At 38.2% G+C, this 15,955-nt stretch overlaps 1 protein-coding gene across 3 annotated transcripts in view; it reads left to right on the top strand.

Moving 5' to 3' along the window:
* Nucleotides 1-15,955, top strand: part of KDM7A (lysine demethylase 7A) — a 74,887-nt gene that overhangs the window by 46,325 nt on the left and 12,607 nt on the right. For all 3 annotated transcript variants that reach the window (XM_004316468.4, XM_073809984.1, XM_019946232.3), the window contains 6 exons: nt 195-381; nt 1,592-1,754; nt 5,211-5,298; nt 6,582-6,688; nt 10,061-10,152; nt 12,435-12,524. In XM_004316468.4, coding sequence (XP_004316516.2) covers nt 195-381; nt 1,592-1,754; nt 5,211-5,298; nt 6,582-6,688; nt 10,061-10,152; nt 12,435-12,524 — 727 coding nt within the window. The remainder of the gene's footprint in view (nt 1-194; nt 382-1,591; nt 1,755-5,210; nt 5,299-6,581; nt 6,689-10,060; nt 10,153-12,434; nt 12,525-15,955) is intronic.

Genomic DNA, 15,955 nt, shown 5'->3' with positions numbered 1-15,955 from the left:
GTGACTTCTAAGGTGGTCCAGTGATATAGCTATGTTGTAAATTTTGCTTTGGTACCCTCAGACTTTAAGTATTGCTGTTAGCTGTGAGTTCCAGTTAATTTCTTGGTTTGGGTTGAAATGGGAGATGAAATTTTAAGAAGTTTTAATTTGCATGATGTGGGTGTGTGTGTATGTGTGTGTTTGTTTTTTTAAAGGATGTCTGAATTGGTGGAGGTTCCTGATATAGCCAGAAAACTTTCCTGGGTGGAAAATTATTGGCCTGATGATTCAGTCTTTCCCAAGCCGTTTGTTCAGAAATACTGCTTAATGGGAGTTCAAGACAGCTACACAGATTTCCACATTGACTTTGGTGGGACTTCAGTTTGGTACCATGTCCTCTGGGTAAGCTTGGGGTATTTCTTTGTTCACTTAATCACAAAAACGTACAGTCTTATTTTTCCATGGGTATATTCATTTGCTATAAATGACGTTTGTAAAGAGGGAAGTGTTTTGTACTTTTTCAGTGGGAGCTATCATTTTAAATACTTAAAGAAGCATTATGATTTTCTTTTTTTAATCCCAAGTAATGGAGGAGCCATGAATTCTTAATTTATATAGATTCCCTTTTTTTGCCCCCATCTTATAAATTAATCTCTTTTAGCCTTTTGTCTCTTTTTGTTTCTTCTTCCCCCTAGTCAGTTAGCAGTTAATCCCTGAATCTAATACCTGAGAAGGAGCAAAATTATAGTAATAATTGCTTCTGACCTTAAGGTGAGGCTAAAGCCAGCTAGTTGGATAAGTCAGGAATGCCCATACAAATACGAATTCTCCTCAGGAGCTTATATTCACCTTGCTTTATCTAGAACTGTGCTATTCCGTACAGTAGCCACTCGGCACATGTGGCTACATTTAAATAATTAAATATAATTTAAAATTCAGTTCCGCATTTGCACTACCCCATTTCAGGTGCTCAGTAGCCACATAGGGCTCATAACTGCTATATTGGGTAGCACAGATATAGAGCATTTCCATCGTCACAGAAGGTTCTTTCGGGCAGTGCTGATCTAGAGCCAAATCTTCGTCAGTATCACATGCCTGTGCATCAGCAATGCTCTGAACTATGTTTGATGCTGTGCCCTTGAGCTCCTCTTCCTTTCCTCCGTGAGAAAGCAAAGGGTTAGTTCATTAAAGAAAGTTTATTCACAGATCTTTAAAAATAATTGTATTATTATATGTCTTAGGAGAAAGGGCAAAGTTTGCAGAGATGACCCTCTGTAACCTGGGGCCTATTAACATGTATTTACTTCTCTACCTTGAAAATGAGATCAGTAGGATGTTTGTGATGCTTTACCCTCCTCTCTCGTAACTATTTCTCCATCCCTGCTTTATTGACCCCTTGTCGTATTTGAGACGGGAGCCTTAGCTCCTTTGAAGATGCTTATTAAGGGCAATAGCTATTGATCAGGTATGTGAAATATGTCTTTTTGAACCTTAAAAAAATCTGATAATTATCTAATTTAATTTAGAATATTGTATTGGGAAATTACATCAATATAGGCCATCCTAGAATGGCATTTCCTTTTTCAAAAATAGTGTGATTACTTCCTCCTAGGGCGAGAAGGTTTTTTATTTGATAAAGCCAACAGATGACAATTTGGCACTCTATGAATCTTGGAGTTCATCTGTGACCCAGAGTGAAGTGTTCTTTGGAGATAAGGTGGATAAATGCTACAAATGTGTGGTAAAGCAGGGACATACCTTATTTGTTCCTACAGGTAAGGTTTTAATCCCATCCCGCTCCCCATAGTGGATACTCATCACATGGAGTCAGCTTTTGATTGAAATCTCTGACTTTAATGTGTTTGGAAAGTAGTTTCGCATAGCCCGAGCGATGATTCTGATCTTGGACTTTTCACTTCTTTGTGCCTTAGAGGGCTTCTCTTGTAGTCAGGACTCGTTTTGGCATTGTGTTTTATGTCATTTGCCTTCACTTTTATTTTTATTTAGAAAAATTCATCTACCATAATCCTCACCCTTTTAAAGTGTACAATTCAATGGTTTTTAGTAGATTAACAGGGCTGTGCAACCCTACCCCTATCTAATTCCAGAACATTTCATCACTTCAAAAAGAAACCCCGTGCCAATTAGCAGTCACTCCACATTTCCCCCCCTCTGAGCCCCTAGCAACCACTAGTGTGCTTTCAGTCTCTGCGGATCTGCCTGTTTGGGGCATTTCATATATAATACGTGGCCTTTTGTATCTAGCTTCTTTTAGTTAGCATCATGTTTACTAGGCTCATCCATGTTGTAGCCCATGTCAGTGTTCCATTGCCTTTTGTGGCCAAATAATATTCCATTGCATGGATGTACCACATTTCATTTATCCCTTCATCAGTTGATGGACATTTGGGTTGTTTCCACTTTTTGGCTCTTACGAATAGTGCTGCTTTGAACATTTGTGTGAAAGTTTTTGTGTGCAGGTTTGTTTTCATTTCCCTTGGTTATATATACCTAGTAGTGGAATTGCTGGGTCATATGGTTTAATGATGTTTAACTTTTTGAGGAACTGCCAAACTGTTTTCCTAGTGGCTGCACCATTTTACATTCCCACCAGCAATGTACAGGTGTTCCGATTTCTCTACATCCTCACCAACACTGTAGTTATCTTTTTTTATTTTTGTCATTCTAGTGGGTGTGAAGTACTTGTATCTCATTGTGGTTTTAATTTGCATTTCCTTAATGAGTAATGATGCTGAGCATTTCTCTTATTGGCCATTTGTATATCTTCTCTGGAGAAATGTCTATTTAAATGCTTTGCCCATTTTTATGTTGGGTTGTCTTTTTATTGTTGAGCTGTAAGCATTCTTTATATATTCTGTACACTAGACCCTTATCAGATATATGATTTGCAATATTTTCTCCCATTCTGTGGGTTGTCTTTTCATTTTCTTGATAATGTCCTTTGCATAAAATTTTGATGAAATTCCCTTTAATTTTAACTGGTCAGCTCTACATTGATGTCAAAGGCCCAAGCCTGCTGTAAGAATCTGGGCAGCTGTCCTGGGGCAGTTAGGAGGCAATGAGTCTGTTTTGAGGGACCCTAGGAAGGGATTGAGTACCAGCCTTAGCTATAGCCTCAAGTATAGGTATCAGGTCTGTCATTTTGAGATGTGACTAAATGCAGGGTATGGACTCTCCAGGTCAGTGGTTTTGAGAATTGTGTTCTTCTGATTTGGGTGACCTTAATGGCTACACACAATTTGCAAGGATCTGTTACAGGCCCTGCTTTCTTACCTTGCCTCTGGAGTATATAATAAGAAGTATGTGTTGAGCAAATGAATGAATCAATGCCTGGAACTACCAGAATTTATAAATCTAGATACGTATCAGTATTTTCACTGTGAATGGGCTAAGCTCCTCCCTTAAAGCCCCTCCCTTAAAGCCCCCCAAAGCTCCCTCTTATGACAGATATTTTGTTATGCCCACTTCAAAAATCTTGAATTCACATTTATCATTAATATAACCTCCTGCACCAGTAATTCCCCCCCATTGATGTAATGACCTAATTAGAATATAAAGAGGAAATTAAAAGTAATTTATAATAATACACCATTTTACAATGTCCCTGCTCAGGCACAGCAGCATTAGAAGTCAGGATGATGCACAGGCCAGCTAACCAGTACAGGCGTGTAATTGGTAGTTCAAAGTCTGTAGCTCTGGTGTGGATTAATGGTTCTCAAACTTCATTGACCATCAGAATCACCTGGAGGGCTTATTAAAACGCAGAGTGCTGGGCCTTAACCCCAGAGGTTCTGATTCAGTAGCTCTGGGGTGGACCTGAGAATATGCATTTCTAACAAGTTCCCAGCTAAGGCTGGTGCTGCTGGTCTGGGGACCACATTTGAAGAACTGCTGCCGTAGATAGTGTGATTTTTTTTCCCCCCCCAAGGTAGTTGGCAACTGATACACTTCCTTCAGTTTACAGGCTACCTAGTTATATTCCTAGAAAATTGTGCCAAAACCATGCAAAACATCCTTGTTTCATATGAACGGAGTTATAGTTTCTGGGCTCAGACAGTTAATAACAGATTTTGCACCTATCTGAATGCCCAGCAGAAATTTGAAAGTCCTGACTAATGGAGGACAATTTCTTACTGTGTGGAACTGTCCTGCATGTTGCATCCCTGGCTCCCGCTCGCAAAATGACAGTAGTGCCTCCTGATCACTGTGACCAAAAAAAGCCCACCAAACTGTCTAGATCACACTCTACAGGTGGTACTGCCTCCACTGAGGACCACTGATCTACAGAATTTGAAGCCAGCAGAGACTTCAAATTTGTGATTTCAGGGTCAAGCTCAAGGCCTTTGAGCACACACGTGGTCACCACTTGAAAGCCAGTCTTGGGAGGAGTTTTTTGATATTGTGTTACAGCACAATGAGGGATCAGAATATGAAAAGTATAAGGAAAATGGGATCTGTCTATTTTAACAGTCAACTTTTACATGCAAACGTATGTGTGTATATTGATTTATGTTTATATGAAGTCTTTATGTTCAGTCTACGGACCTTTCTTTCAAAAGTTTAGCATCATCTCAGAAATGAGCCTCACTTTGAAAACATTTTTATGGGAAAACATTTTGACTTTGTGGGAAAATATCATTTTGATTGCCAGCATTTATATTTATAGGACCATAACCCTGCCTAATGAAATGTGGGTGATCTACTTTTTCTTTCTTAGAGGAAGGTCCCAGATTGAGTTCCATTGATCCTCCTCTGCTTGGTCCCTAAGGACACTTGTTTCAGGATGACACTAGGGAGGCAAAGCGTCCAGCCAGTCCCGTTGTTCATTTAATGAAAACGCGCTTGCCTCACTCTAACCAGATTTGACTTGTCTCAGAGTAAAATCTTTAATATAAAGTAGATTGTGTTTTTAAGCTAAAAAACTGAAACAGCAACAACCACAGAAACCTTCACCTATCCTGCACCGTAATTTTGTCTAATTGGGTCAATCCATTTATCTTAAACACAGCACAGAGGCTGGCATATAATAGGCATTTAATACATATTTGAATCATTGAACCTCTAGATGGTAATAGACATTAGCTTCTCTAGCACTGAAGTATGAGGTAAACTGATTTTGATATTTTGTGTTTCTTAAAATAGGTATATATCACATTTGTGTGGTTTGAATATTGAAAAATCACTGATTTATATACTTTTAACCATTTCAGGGTGGATTCATGCTGTGCTCACTTCTCAGGACTGTATGGCTTTTGGGGGGAACTTTCTGCACAACCTTAACATTGGCATGCAGCTCAGGTTTGTGTCATCAGTATTTAAAGGATCTTTTGTCCTTTCTTAAATAGGACTTAGTTCTAAAAGTCAAAAAAAAAAAATTCAGCAACATACTTAATTGAGATCTCATGGAGATAGGCCCTGAGAAATTACTAGGAACTTTTAACAGAAGTATTGTCTTAAGATTTTGACAGGAGAACACCTTGATGCTTTTCTAATCTAAAACAAAAAGAATAGTTTATTCAATTTGAGATTAGGTATCTCCCCAAATTTCAGACTTTTGTAGAAATGGATAGGCTCTCCTTTGGCTATTTTTACAGTGAGGGAATTGAACTAAAACCAGTCAGACTCAGGTGTGACATATGCTGCTGGGGCAGAGCAACCCTAAGTTAGGATCGTTGTCAAAACACCTGCTTTAATTTTGCTGTGGTAAAGGATTAACAGCTATTTCCCCTTCTGCATGAGAATTTGACCTTTGGGTAATAACTTCCCCTGGTAGCCTAATGAGAGAAGACTGTTACAAGGCAACATTGCTTATGGTAAAATGATTCCTGATTGATAAACCGCATCAGTACTGGCAGAACTAGAAATACCTAGTAGGAAGCCATGTCTTTGGGCTTTCCTGAGTGTGACTGTTATAACTTGGCCTGCCCCTGGGGAGCCCCGGAAGCCATGCATCTGTGGAGTTATTACAAGAGATTCTGGCTCTTATGGGGGGTATGCAGCTTTAAGCTAGGGCAGCTCCCACACTTGCCAAGTACGAATCTTGTTTCTTTATACCTGAGCTGTCCCTGGGGAAAGACGGCTCCTGGCTGTGTGGACTGCTGCAAAGACTCCCACGGAAGACTCACCCTGTGGCGAGCTGTGGTTTCTCACAGGTCTTCTCACCTTGACCCTTGCCAAGTGTGGTCCTGAGCTTGAATGCTTAGTAGAGCCTAAAGAAAATGCCGTGAGAGGGTGTTGCAGTGCTGTCCAGCACAGGCAGCCGGTTTCTAAACACATCGTTCTGTTTATTATAGTGGAACCCTTGTAAAATTCCTTCTGTTAAAACTAGGCTACAGATCCCAAGGGGTGATCTTTTTGAAGCCCACTGTAAATTCTTCAGTATCCTGTCAAATCTGTTAAGGGCGGACCTGAGTAAGATCACAGCTCAGTCTTACCCACGTGTGGTGGTGGTGTTGAGCGATGTGCACTACTCGATTGGTCTTATACGTCGTGGGCTGCTTATTTTAGTTAAGTTGATTGTCTGCATTTAACTTTGAAATGCTAATATTAATATTAAATTTCTTCAACTCTTATTTATTTAGGTGTTATGAGATGGAAAAAAGGCTAAAAACACCAGATCTTTTCAAATTCCCTTTCTTTGAAGCCATATGTTGGTTTGTAGCCAAAAACTTGCTGGAGACCCTAAAAGGTAATAAAAAATCTGTAGATTTTGTTGTTTCATATGATGCATGATACTTCTAAACTCACTAAAAGCCACTCATAGAAAGAGAGGTTCTTTTTAAAATGTGGTGTGGCTATTGTCCCTATTTTGTTTTTTGTTTTTGTTTTTTTTTTGGTGGTATGCGGGCCTCTCCCTGTTGTGGCCCCTCCTGTTGCGGAGCACAGGCTCCGGACGCGCAGGCTCAGCAGCCATGGCTCACGGGCCCAGCCGCTCTGCGGCATGTGGGATCTTCCCGGACCGGGGCACGAACCCGTGTCCCCTGCATCGGCAGGCGGACTCTCAACCACCACACCACCAGGGAAGCCCCCTATTTTGTTTTTTAAATGCATTATTTTCCTCTGTTCAGAACCTTTTTAGCAAATTAGAAAATCTCTAGTCCTTAGGCATAAAAATCAGATATATGAAGAGCTGCATCAGAACCACATAGGTAATATTGAAAAATGTTCCTTTCACTGGGACTTTAGTCATCTGCACACAGTATCAGGCACGTAAAAGTGCCTCACTAACAAAAATGCAGTTGAAGCCAAGGGACTGTTACCTAGTATTTGTTCCCAAACATTTGCTTTTAAAAAATCGAGGGAATAATTTTCATGTCCTGAGTGAATCAGGTGGTGTCTGTGCCATTACCATTATGACCATTATGTGGCCAGTATAAGGCACCTGTTGGCACAAACCAGCTAGTGTCAGGCTATGCATCTATAGTTGAAGAAAAATGTTTCTTTTCAAGGGAGGTGGGAAATATATCCCTTTAAACTTGCAAGGTACCACCTCTTTTATGTGGAATTTCAGATTTTGATGTTTTATTACTGGTTTAATAATCTTTGAGCAGTCAAGTTGGAGACTCACTGTAACTTCCACTTTTATCTATTTTTTGCTTTTTGTGCACTTATGCCCATGAAAATACAGTCCATCTGGTTTTTGTGTTGTCTAACTTTCCTAGTCAGTTTGCCAGTAGTGCTACTATATTTTTTTAATTATTTAATTTATTTATTTATTGGCTGCGTTGGGTCTCGTTGCTGCACGCGGGCTTTCTCTAGTTGCGGCAAGTGAGGGCTACTCTTTGTTGCGGTGCGCGGGCTCTCATTGCGGTGGCTTCTCTTGTTGTGGAGCACGGGCTCTAGGCACGGGGGCTTCAGTAGTTGTGGCATGCGGGCTCAGTAGTTGTGGCCTGTGGGCTCTAGAGCACAGGCTCAGTAGTTGTGGCACACGGGCTTAGTTGTTCCACGGCATGTGGGATCTTCCCAGACCAGGGCTCGAACCCGTGTCTCCTGCACTGGCAGGCGGATTCTTAACCACTGCACCACCAGGGAAGTCCCAGTGCTACTATTATAATTAACTCCCAGAAGAAGAGATATAAGCAGATTAAACAATAAAGTCTAGTCTAAACATTTGGGGGTCTTCCCCATTTAAATGTTACACAAGAAGAAAAGGTAAAAGGAAAAAAACTACCAATAACTTATTTCCCAGGATGGCATGCATGGAATTAAATGATAAAAATCATTTATGGTTTCTTTCCTTAAAAGGGGGGCTGGGGAAAGCTCACTTTCTTTGGAAGGAAAGAGCAGTAGAACCCCGTCTCACACCTTGTAGCACTGTGTAGAGGTAGGTGTCTTGACAGTGGTGCAGCTGTACAGGATGGAGGTGGGATCCCGTGGATGGGGAGGAATAGTGCTCTCGGGTATTTTTCTTGGCTTCAGGGATGTCACAGTAGATCCATAGAGTTGCAATATATGATTTTCAGTAAAATACTGGACAGTAAATTTCATAGTCCCCTATTCGAGTAGAAGCCTGGGAAAATAGGAACACTTATAAAAACACTTACAAATGTCCTTATTTTCTGGAAATAAAACCCAATTACTGAACTCTCCAGGTAAGAGATTGGCAATTCAATATTCAGAAAATTCAGAGCACTTTTTCCATCTTTCTCTTCTCACTAACACATACACGTACACACACACACACACACACACACACACACACACACACACACCCACACACACACCCACACACTGACATACATACACACCTGGGGTAATGCTTTTTCCTTAATATCTAAGAGGGACTCATCAGTCGACTTTTTAGAACAAATTAAAAATTTATCTAAAAGACAAACTCTTGCTGTTCCCCTTGCAGCCACAAGCAGCAAATTGTTCAGTCTTAAAATAACGATTTAACCTTTGTTTTAGACCATTGAGAGTTCAGAAATATTGAGGTCTCACTGAAAACATGAACCTATACATTAAAAACCTAAAAAAAAACCCGATTACTGTAAAAGGATATTTGTAGGTGAGGTTTTAAAATGTTTCCATTTTGTCATCTATATCAGTACAGGCTACCTGGCAATATTAGGGAGTCAGTCCAGTCCCACTAAGGCTAGAGCCAGATGACCACTATACCAATTGCCATTGTCTTAGGATTCATCCTGGAAGCAGGAATGGTGGTCTTGTTACCCCGCATTATGTTGTTTTTTTATTCCTGACCCTTTAACTTTCTACTATGGCCTGTTATCTTCCAGCTCAGGCTGTTAATAAGGTTTATATGATGGGTTAAATAAGTGTGGATTATATGAAACTCTTAACTGTGTTTAGTGTTAGTAACAATAAAACAGTGAACCAATTTTGGGTTCATGTAAGTAAATTAAACACTGAGCAGAAGTGAGATCTTTTGCTTTTGTTTCACCTTACCTGAATTTAAGACCACATCTAATATATTTTGCATGAGTTTTAGATAATCAATTTGGTTTTAAAGCCCAAAAGAGACATTTGTATGTGTGTATGTGTATTTGCCTTTACAATAACGTAGTATGTCATGCCCATAGTCAGTTGTGTAGGTCACACACTGCATACACATACTCTCTCGTACAGTTGAAAGAACTGCACAGCTGTCACTCAGGTCAGCTCTACCCAAAGTAAGCAAAAACAGCCTTGCTGCTACCTTAGAGAGGCCCAGTTATTTTTCCCATTGCACCCTCCTCCTTCCCTTCAAGAGAGAAACACCATCCTGACTTTTGTGAAATCCTTTTCTTCAGTTTTATCACCGTGTCGCTCACTAAACTAGTTTAATTGTGTCCATTCTTAGACTTGTTGTGAGTAGATTCCTGCTGATCCTCTTGTGGCCTGTCGTTCACTCAGCCTTACGTGTGTGAGCTTTCTTTTAACTGGAGCATTTAGTACAACTACATTTAATGTAATACTGTTTCTTTTTCTTTCTCACCTTTTCAACTGATTGTTTATTATTTCTCCATTAACTTGTTTGCTCTTTGGTGGTTACTCAAAACCTAAAGTTAATTCCTTTGTCGCAGAGCACTAACTCCTTTCCCCCTCAACTTCATTGCCACAGAACTGAGAGAAGATGGTTTCCAGCCTCAGACTTACCTAGTACAGGGAGTGAAAGCGCTGCATACTGCTTTAAAATTATGGATGAAAAAAGAAGTAAGTAGTTGTCTTTGGTGAATTAATTGTTAGTTTTTACATGGCAAGGTCAGGAAAACAGAGTCCTTATGTTACTTTGGAGTAGTAGAAGGAATGGAAATCATGCTTTAAGTACAACCTGCATTTTATTGGACAGTATATACAAATGTGCTGGTTTATGTTTATATTTATGAGAATGAAGTACCTTGGTATTTCTTTTAACCTCAAAAAGAAAGTAAAGTTGAGTATATCTAGGATATTGACTAAGAAATGAACATGTAGATATAGAATAATAATATATAACTTTGAGCTCACATAGTGTGCTAACCACTGTGCTTAGTTGTTATATCCATAAACTCATTTACTCTTCAAAACAACTATATGAGGTTGGGGTACTCTTGGTATCCCCATTTTACATATGGGGAAGCTGAGGTTCAGAGCTTAAGAACTTGCCCAAGACAACTGGTGGAGCTAGGATTAAAGCTCAGTCTCTGCGTTTGCAAAGCCTATGCTGTTATGCCTCTGCTAGTCTTACGTAAGAACGAAGGAAAAGAGAGGTCAGGGTTCAAGCAGGAGACTTCCATTTTTCCCTAAAATGTGGTCTAGTTTGCATTTGAATCCCACCACCTCTAAGAGGTCATCCCAGGTCTCCATTTGGAAGCAGTATGTCCTTTCCTTATGCGTCCGTAGCATATCTCTTGTGCCAGTGGGCTTAAAAGTAATGTCCATAAAGTAATGTGTCCATGTCCTCTTGTCTAAGTTTATAAGCTCTTGAAAAACAGGGACTTTCTAATCTTCATTTCCTTCCTGGAACTTTACATACAATGTTTTAATAAATGATAAATAGTTGAGCTGATGAAAATACATTCCCATGCTAATTTCTCAAATGTCTACCTGAAATAAAAATCCCCCTCTTAAAAGATATTGGGAGACAGTAATTAATAGGTTACCCTCCCAATAATTTTATGCTCCCTTTCACGTTATTATCATTGCTGCATATCCATTAAGAGTAAGGGCACTGTGGAAGCATTCAGGAAAATAAAAATCATGTCTTCCAATGTCAAAGATGTCATCATCTAAATGACAAGTAAAGGCATAAACAGATTACAAAAGTATATAGTATATAAAAAGATAAAAACAAAATAAAGGGTATGTTGCAAAAACCATGTCATTCTTTTCCTTCTGAAGGCTGTAGACAAGTTGTTCTCAAACTTGTCTGTTTATCAAAATTGCCTTTAGAGTTTTTTAAAAATAAACTCCCTGCTTCTTTCCCGAGAGATTCTGATTTAATTGATCTGGGATAGGATCTGAACCTCTGTTTTTAACAGACTTTGTAGGTGATTTTGATGCACAGTAAAACTCATCAAATAATACATACTGTTAATTCATTGCATTTGAAGTGCACTTTTAAAAGCATGATGTTTGCAGTTAACTGTCCACCTTGCTCTAAGATGAGAGGTAGCTTAGCATAGTGGCTTAGAGCGTGAACTCTGGAGTCAGAGGCTTGGATTCAAGCCTTAGCAATGCTGCTAATAAACCGCTAACCTGTGCTTGAGGCCCTCAACTGTAAAGTGAGAGTCCTAATAGTATCTCTGTCAGAGTGTCGTTGAAAGGATTTATGAGTCAACACTCGTAAAGTACTCAACTGTATCTTGATGTCATTAGTTTGTTTTAACAAATTATGCTAAACCAAGGAGAGGATGTAAAGCAGAAGTAACAATTAGTACGTTAAGTGTGCCTAAAAGGTCAAAACTTTCTTAGATATACAGATTAATATTTGGAAATAGACATAATAAGTAATGACAGCAGTTTGCAGTTCAGTAGTTATGGTAACTCACCAATTAATTCCTCTTTCCTGTGAATGGGATCTTTTCCCTATTTCGCTTTCAATGTGAAAAGAAAAAAACTTGGCGTATTAGATTTCTCATGAGAAACTAGGACTATTTTAGTGCCTGTGTTCCCCCTTACAGATCCTTACGTATTATGAATTAAATTTAGTTAGTTTCTCTACTAATTATAGTAGTAGTTAGAATTACAGTAGGCTTTGAGGTGTAGAGTCCATATAGAACAAAATTTACAGTAAGACAAGTCCATTTTTAACTCAAGGTAAGAGGATTTTATGAGTTAATAAGGATCTCCTTAGAAGATATGAAACCAACCACATGAGCTCTGAGACCTGACTTGTGGGTATTTGACCTTGTCTGTAAAATCTAGAGAACCTGAAAATTGATTTAGTAAATTAGTTTTTACATCTTAAAATGTAAGTAACTTTGGTTGTCTTATCTTTGTTAATCCAAATACAGCTTGTATCTGAACATGCCTTTGAAATTCCAGACAATGTTAGACCTGGACATCTTATTAAAGAACTTTCTAAAGTGATTCGAGCAATAGAGGTAAGAGTAGAAACTATCATCTAAATGCCTGGTTACTCTCTGCTTTGAGAAGCACTTGGATCTACCACCACACTGCAAACATTGGAAAGCCCTGACACTCTTAGAAGAAATAGAATGCACTGTGTCTTGGAAGGAGTCTCAGGTTTTCAGGCTCCCAAAGTCCTACGGAGAAATCTGGAGTATTGTATCATAGTGAAGTAATAAGGAAGCAGTTACCGGGTTACTTCAGGTTCTTCATGTTACTCCAAAAATAAAAAAAAAAATACAGCATAAACAAAACTTTCAGATCTCCTTCATTTCTGCAATGCAGAGATGAATACATGTTAAGAAATGAAAGAAAGAGAAAAGGTAAGATGAGTAAGAGCTGGGTGAAACTGAATTGGAAAGAGGGATGACACAAGTAAGGTGGGGCAAGGAGATCCACTTGAGTGAAAATATTACAGCAACTTGTTTAGGTAAATGCCCTTTGATAAAAGCCCATGAAGTCTTAGATTAGGTGTTTTAATTTATTAATTAGAGCTATTCTAGGTATTAAAGAAAGGGGGTTTTAGTTAAAGGAATTCTTGAGGAAGGTGGTTCTGTTAGTATCCAGCTTGAACTGAAAGGAAATTAAGTGGAGGAATGGCGGCTAATTGACACAGCTCAGATTAGGGCTGTGTTTGGGGGAATGAAAAGAGGTGTACGTCTAAGAAATATTAAAATGTTGGGTTTAATATCCTTGGATAGAGTATTTCATGTAATTCTCAATATGTTCAGATATGGTAGGAAATTATTTTCTGTTTTTGAAGAGCTGCATATAAATGGATTTTTAAAATCAAAAGTCACATATTTAATCTTGAATATATATGTAAATGGATACATATATAAATATCATATATAATAACAACCAAAACTAAGAATAAACTCAATAAGAAAGGTGTAGGTCTGTATGAAAAAACTATAAATCTTTACTAAGAGAAATAAAACTATAGTTGAATAAGTGGGAGTGTCATTTCTGAAATATGTCAATTCCAAATTAGTATCACAAATTGAAAATGGTAAAATATACTTGGAAGAATAATTGGACAAAAATAGTCAACAAAGTGTTTTTTTGTTGTTTTGGGGTTTTTGTTTTTTTAATTGGAGGGTAGGGAGTACAGAAGGAAGCAAAATGGCAGTAGAAAAATGTACAAAGAAAATATAAACGGGTATTTCACCAAAGAAGACATAGAAATGGCCAATCCAATAAAAAGATGAAAAATATTCTCAGTATGCGAAAAAGTATTCAAGTACATTTTGCCACATAATTTATGATTTCAAATGATCATTTATCAGATTGGCAAAGATAAAATTCTTTATTTTTGTGCTGCTGGTTGGAAGTGTAAATAGTTCATGCTTTCTAACTGGCATATCCCTTGACTTAGCATTATTTTAATAAAGTAAATAAGAGGAATCCAATTAAACTTTGTACATGACCATACCTGTTTACCACTATCACCTCTTGGAACCAAAATGATAGTAAAAGAATAAAAAGCAATATCCCCTGAAGACAAAGAGAATAATAGAGATGAAGACTCCAACAAAATTTTGGAAGCTGGAAAGCAAATGTTCAAGCGGTAACTGACTTAGCAGACCAGAGAGAGCTGAAACCTGTGTGGGCAATGGGAGAAGACCAGAGCAGATCTTATTTGTACAGTAAAACCTTCAAAAAGTTCAGCAGTCAGGGAAACTAGGACCCTCTGAATATGAGAGTGGAGGTGGGGTTGAAAGCAGGATTGATTAAAGGTCTATTTAAGAAATAAATTGACCTCCAGATCCCTGCCTTAACACATGCAAAAAACCAGAGATTTAATTTTTTAGAGGTTGAACTTGAGACGACTTTGGCCACTGAACCCAGCTGAGGGAGATGGGTACCATACTGAAAACAAGAGGATTAAGTGACAATCTACATAGTGAATGATTCTTCTTCCACGTGGCTCCCCAAAACACTGGCAGTCTGGCCTGTACCTCCCAGGCCAAGAAGAAGATCCGCTGATGTTGACAATTTGAAACCTTCAGATGGAACAACCCAGATTCCTATAGTGAAACCCATCAGTTGATAAAGCCCCACTCACACAGAGCTCCCAATTAGCTTTTTCCTTTTTACATACAGTGAAACGCACAGGTCATGAAAGTACAATTCGAGTTTTGGCAAAAGTATATACCTGTGTAACCCTTACCCCAGTTGAGCTAAAAATCATCTGCATCACCCCAGAAGGTCATTTCTTGCCCCCTTCTATTCAGTCTTGGACTATCATAGCTACCACTGTTCGGACCTGTCCTGCTTTATCATAGATTAATTTTGCCTATTTTTGAATTTCAGATAAAGGCAGTCATACAGCATATAGTGTTTTTGTGTCTGGCTTCTTTAAACATAAGGCTTTTGAGATTCATTCACGTTGCACGTGTCAGTAGTTCTTTTTCATTGCTGAGTAGTATTCGGTTAAATGAATATACCACAGTTTGTTTTCCATTCTTCTGTTGATGAATATTTGGGTTATATGCAGATTTGGCCATTATGAGTAAAACTATTATAAGCAACCTGTGTGTCTTGTGGTAGATATATGTTTTCATTTTTCTTGGATAAATACCTGGGAGTAGAGTTGTTAAGTCATAGGGTAAATGAATTTTTAACTTTATGAGAATCTGCCAGACAGTTTTCCAAAGTGTTTGTACCATTTTACACTCTCACCAGTAATGCACAGGAGTTGTAGTTGTTCCATATCCTTGCCAGTAAGTATTTGGTGTTTTCAGTCTTTTTAATTTTTGCTATTGCAGAGAATATGAAAATTGTTTCATTGTGGTGTTAGTTTACATTTTCCTGAAGACTGATGATGTTGAACACCTTCTTGTGTGCATGGCTGTCTGTATATCTTCCCTTATGAAGTATCTGTTTGAAGTTTTTGCCCATTTAAAAAATTATGTTGTTTTTATTATTGATTTTTAGGAGTTTATTGTATATCCTGGACACAAGTTCTTTGTCCTTTGGCATGCATTCATTCATGTATGTACAGATGATATATATTATATATGAGATATATACATATATATAATAGTAAATATTTACCCACAGCCTATGGCTTACCTTTTCATTGTCTTCATGGTGTCTTTTTTTTTTTTTTTACTTTTTTTCCCTTGAGATATCGTCCGTATGAAAAATGGTGTCTTTTTATGAGCAGAAATTTTTAATTTTGAAGGAGTCCAATTTATAAAATCTTTTTCTTTTATAAATAGAACCTTTTTGTGTGTCCTCTCTAAGAAATCTTTGCCCACTCAAGGTCTTGAAGATACTTTCTTTTTTTTCTAGAAGCTTTTACATTTAGGTAAATGGCCAATCTTGAAATTTTATACATAGCGTAAGGTAAATTAAGGCATTATTTTTCCCCATATTTTTATCTAGTTTTCTTAGCACC

Source organism: Tursiops truncatus, chromosome 9, assembly GCF_011762595.2.
Source record: "Tursiops truncatus isolate mTurTru1 chromosome 9, mTurTru1.mat.Y, whole genome shotgun sequence".
Classification (NCBI taxonomy): domain Eukaryota; kingdom Metazoa; phylum Chordata; class Mammalia; order Artiodactyla; family Delphinidae; genus Tursiops; species Tursiops truncatus.
The sequence above is the reverse complement of the archived record's forward strand: the minus strand, read 5'-3'. Positions and strand labels throughout refer to the sequence as shown.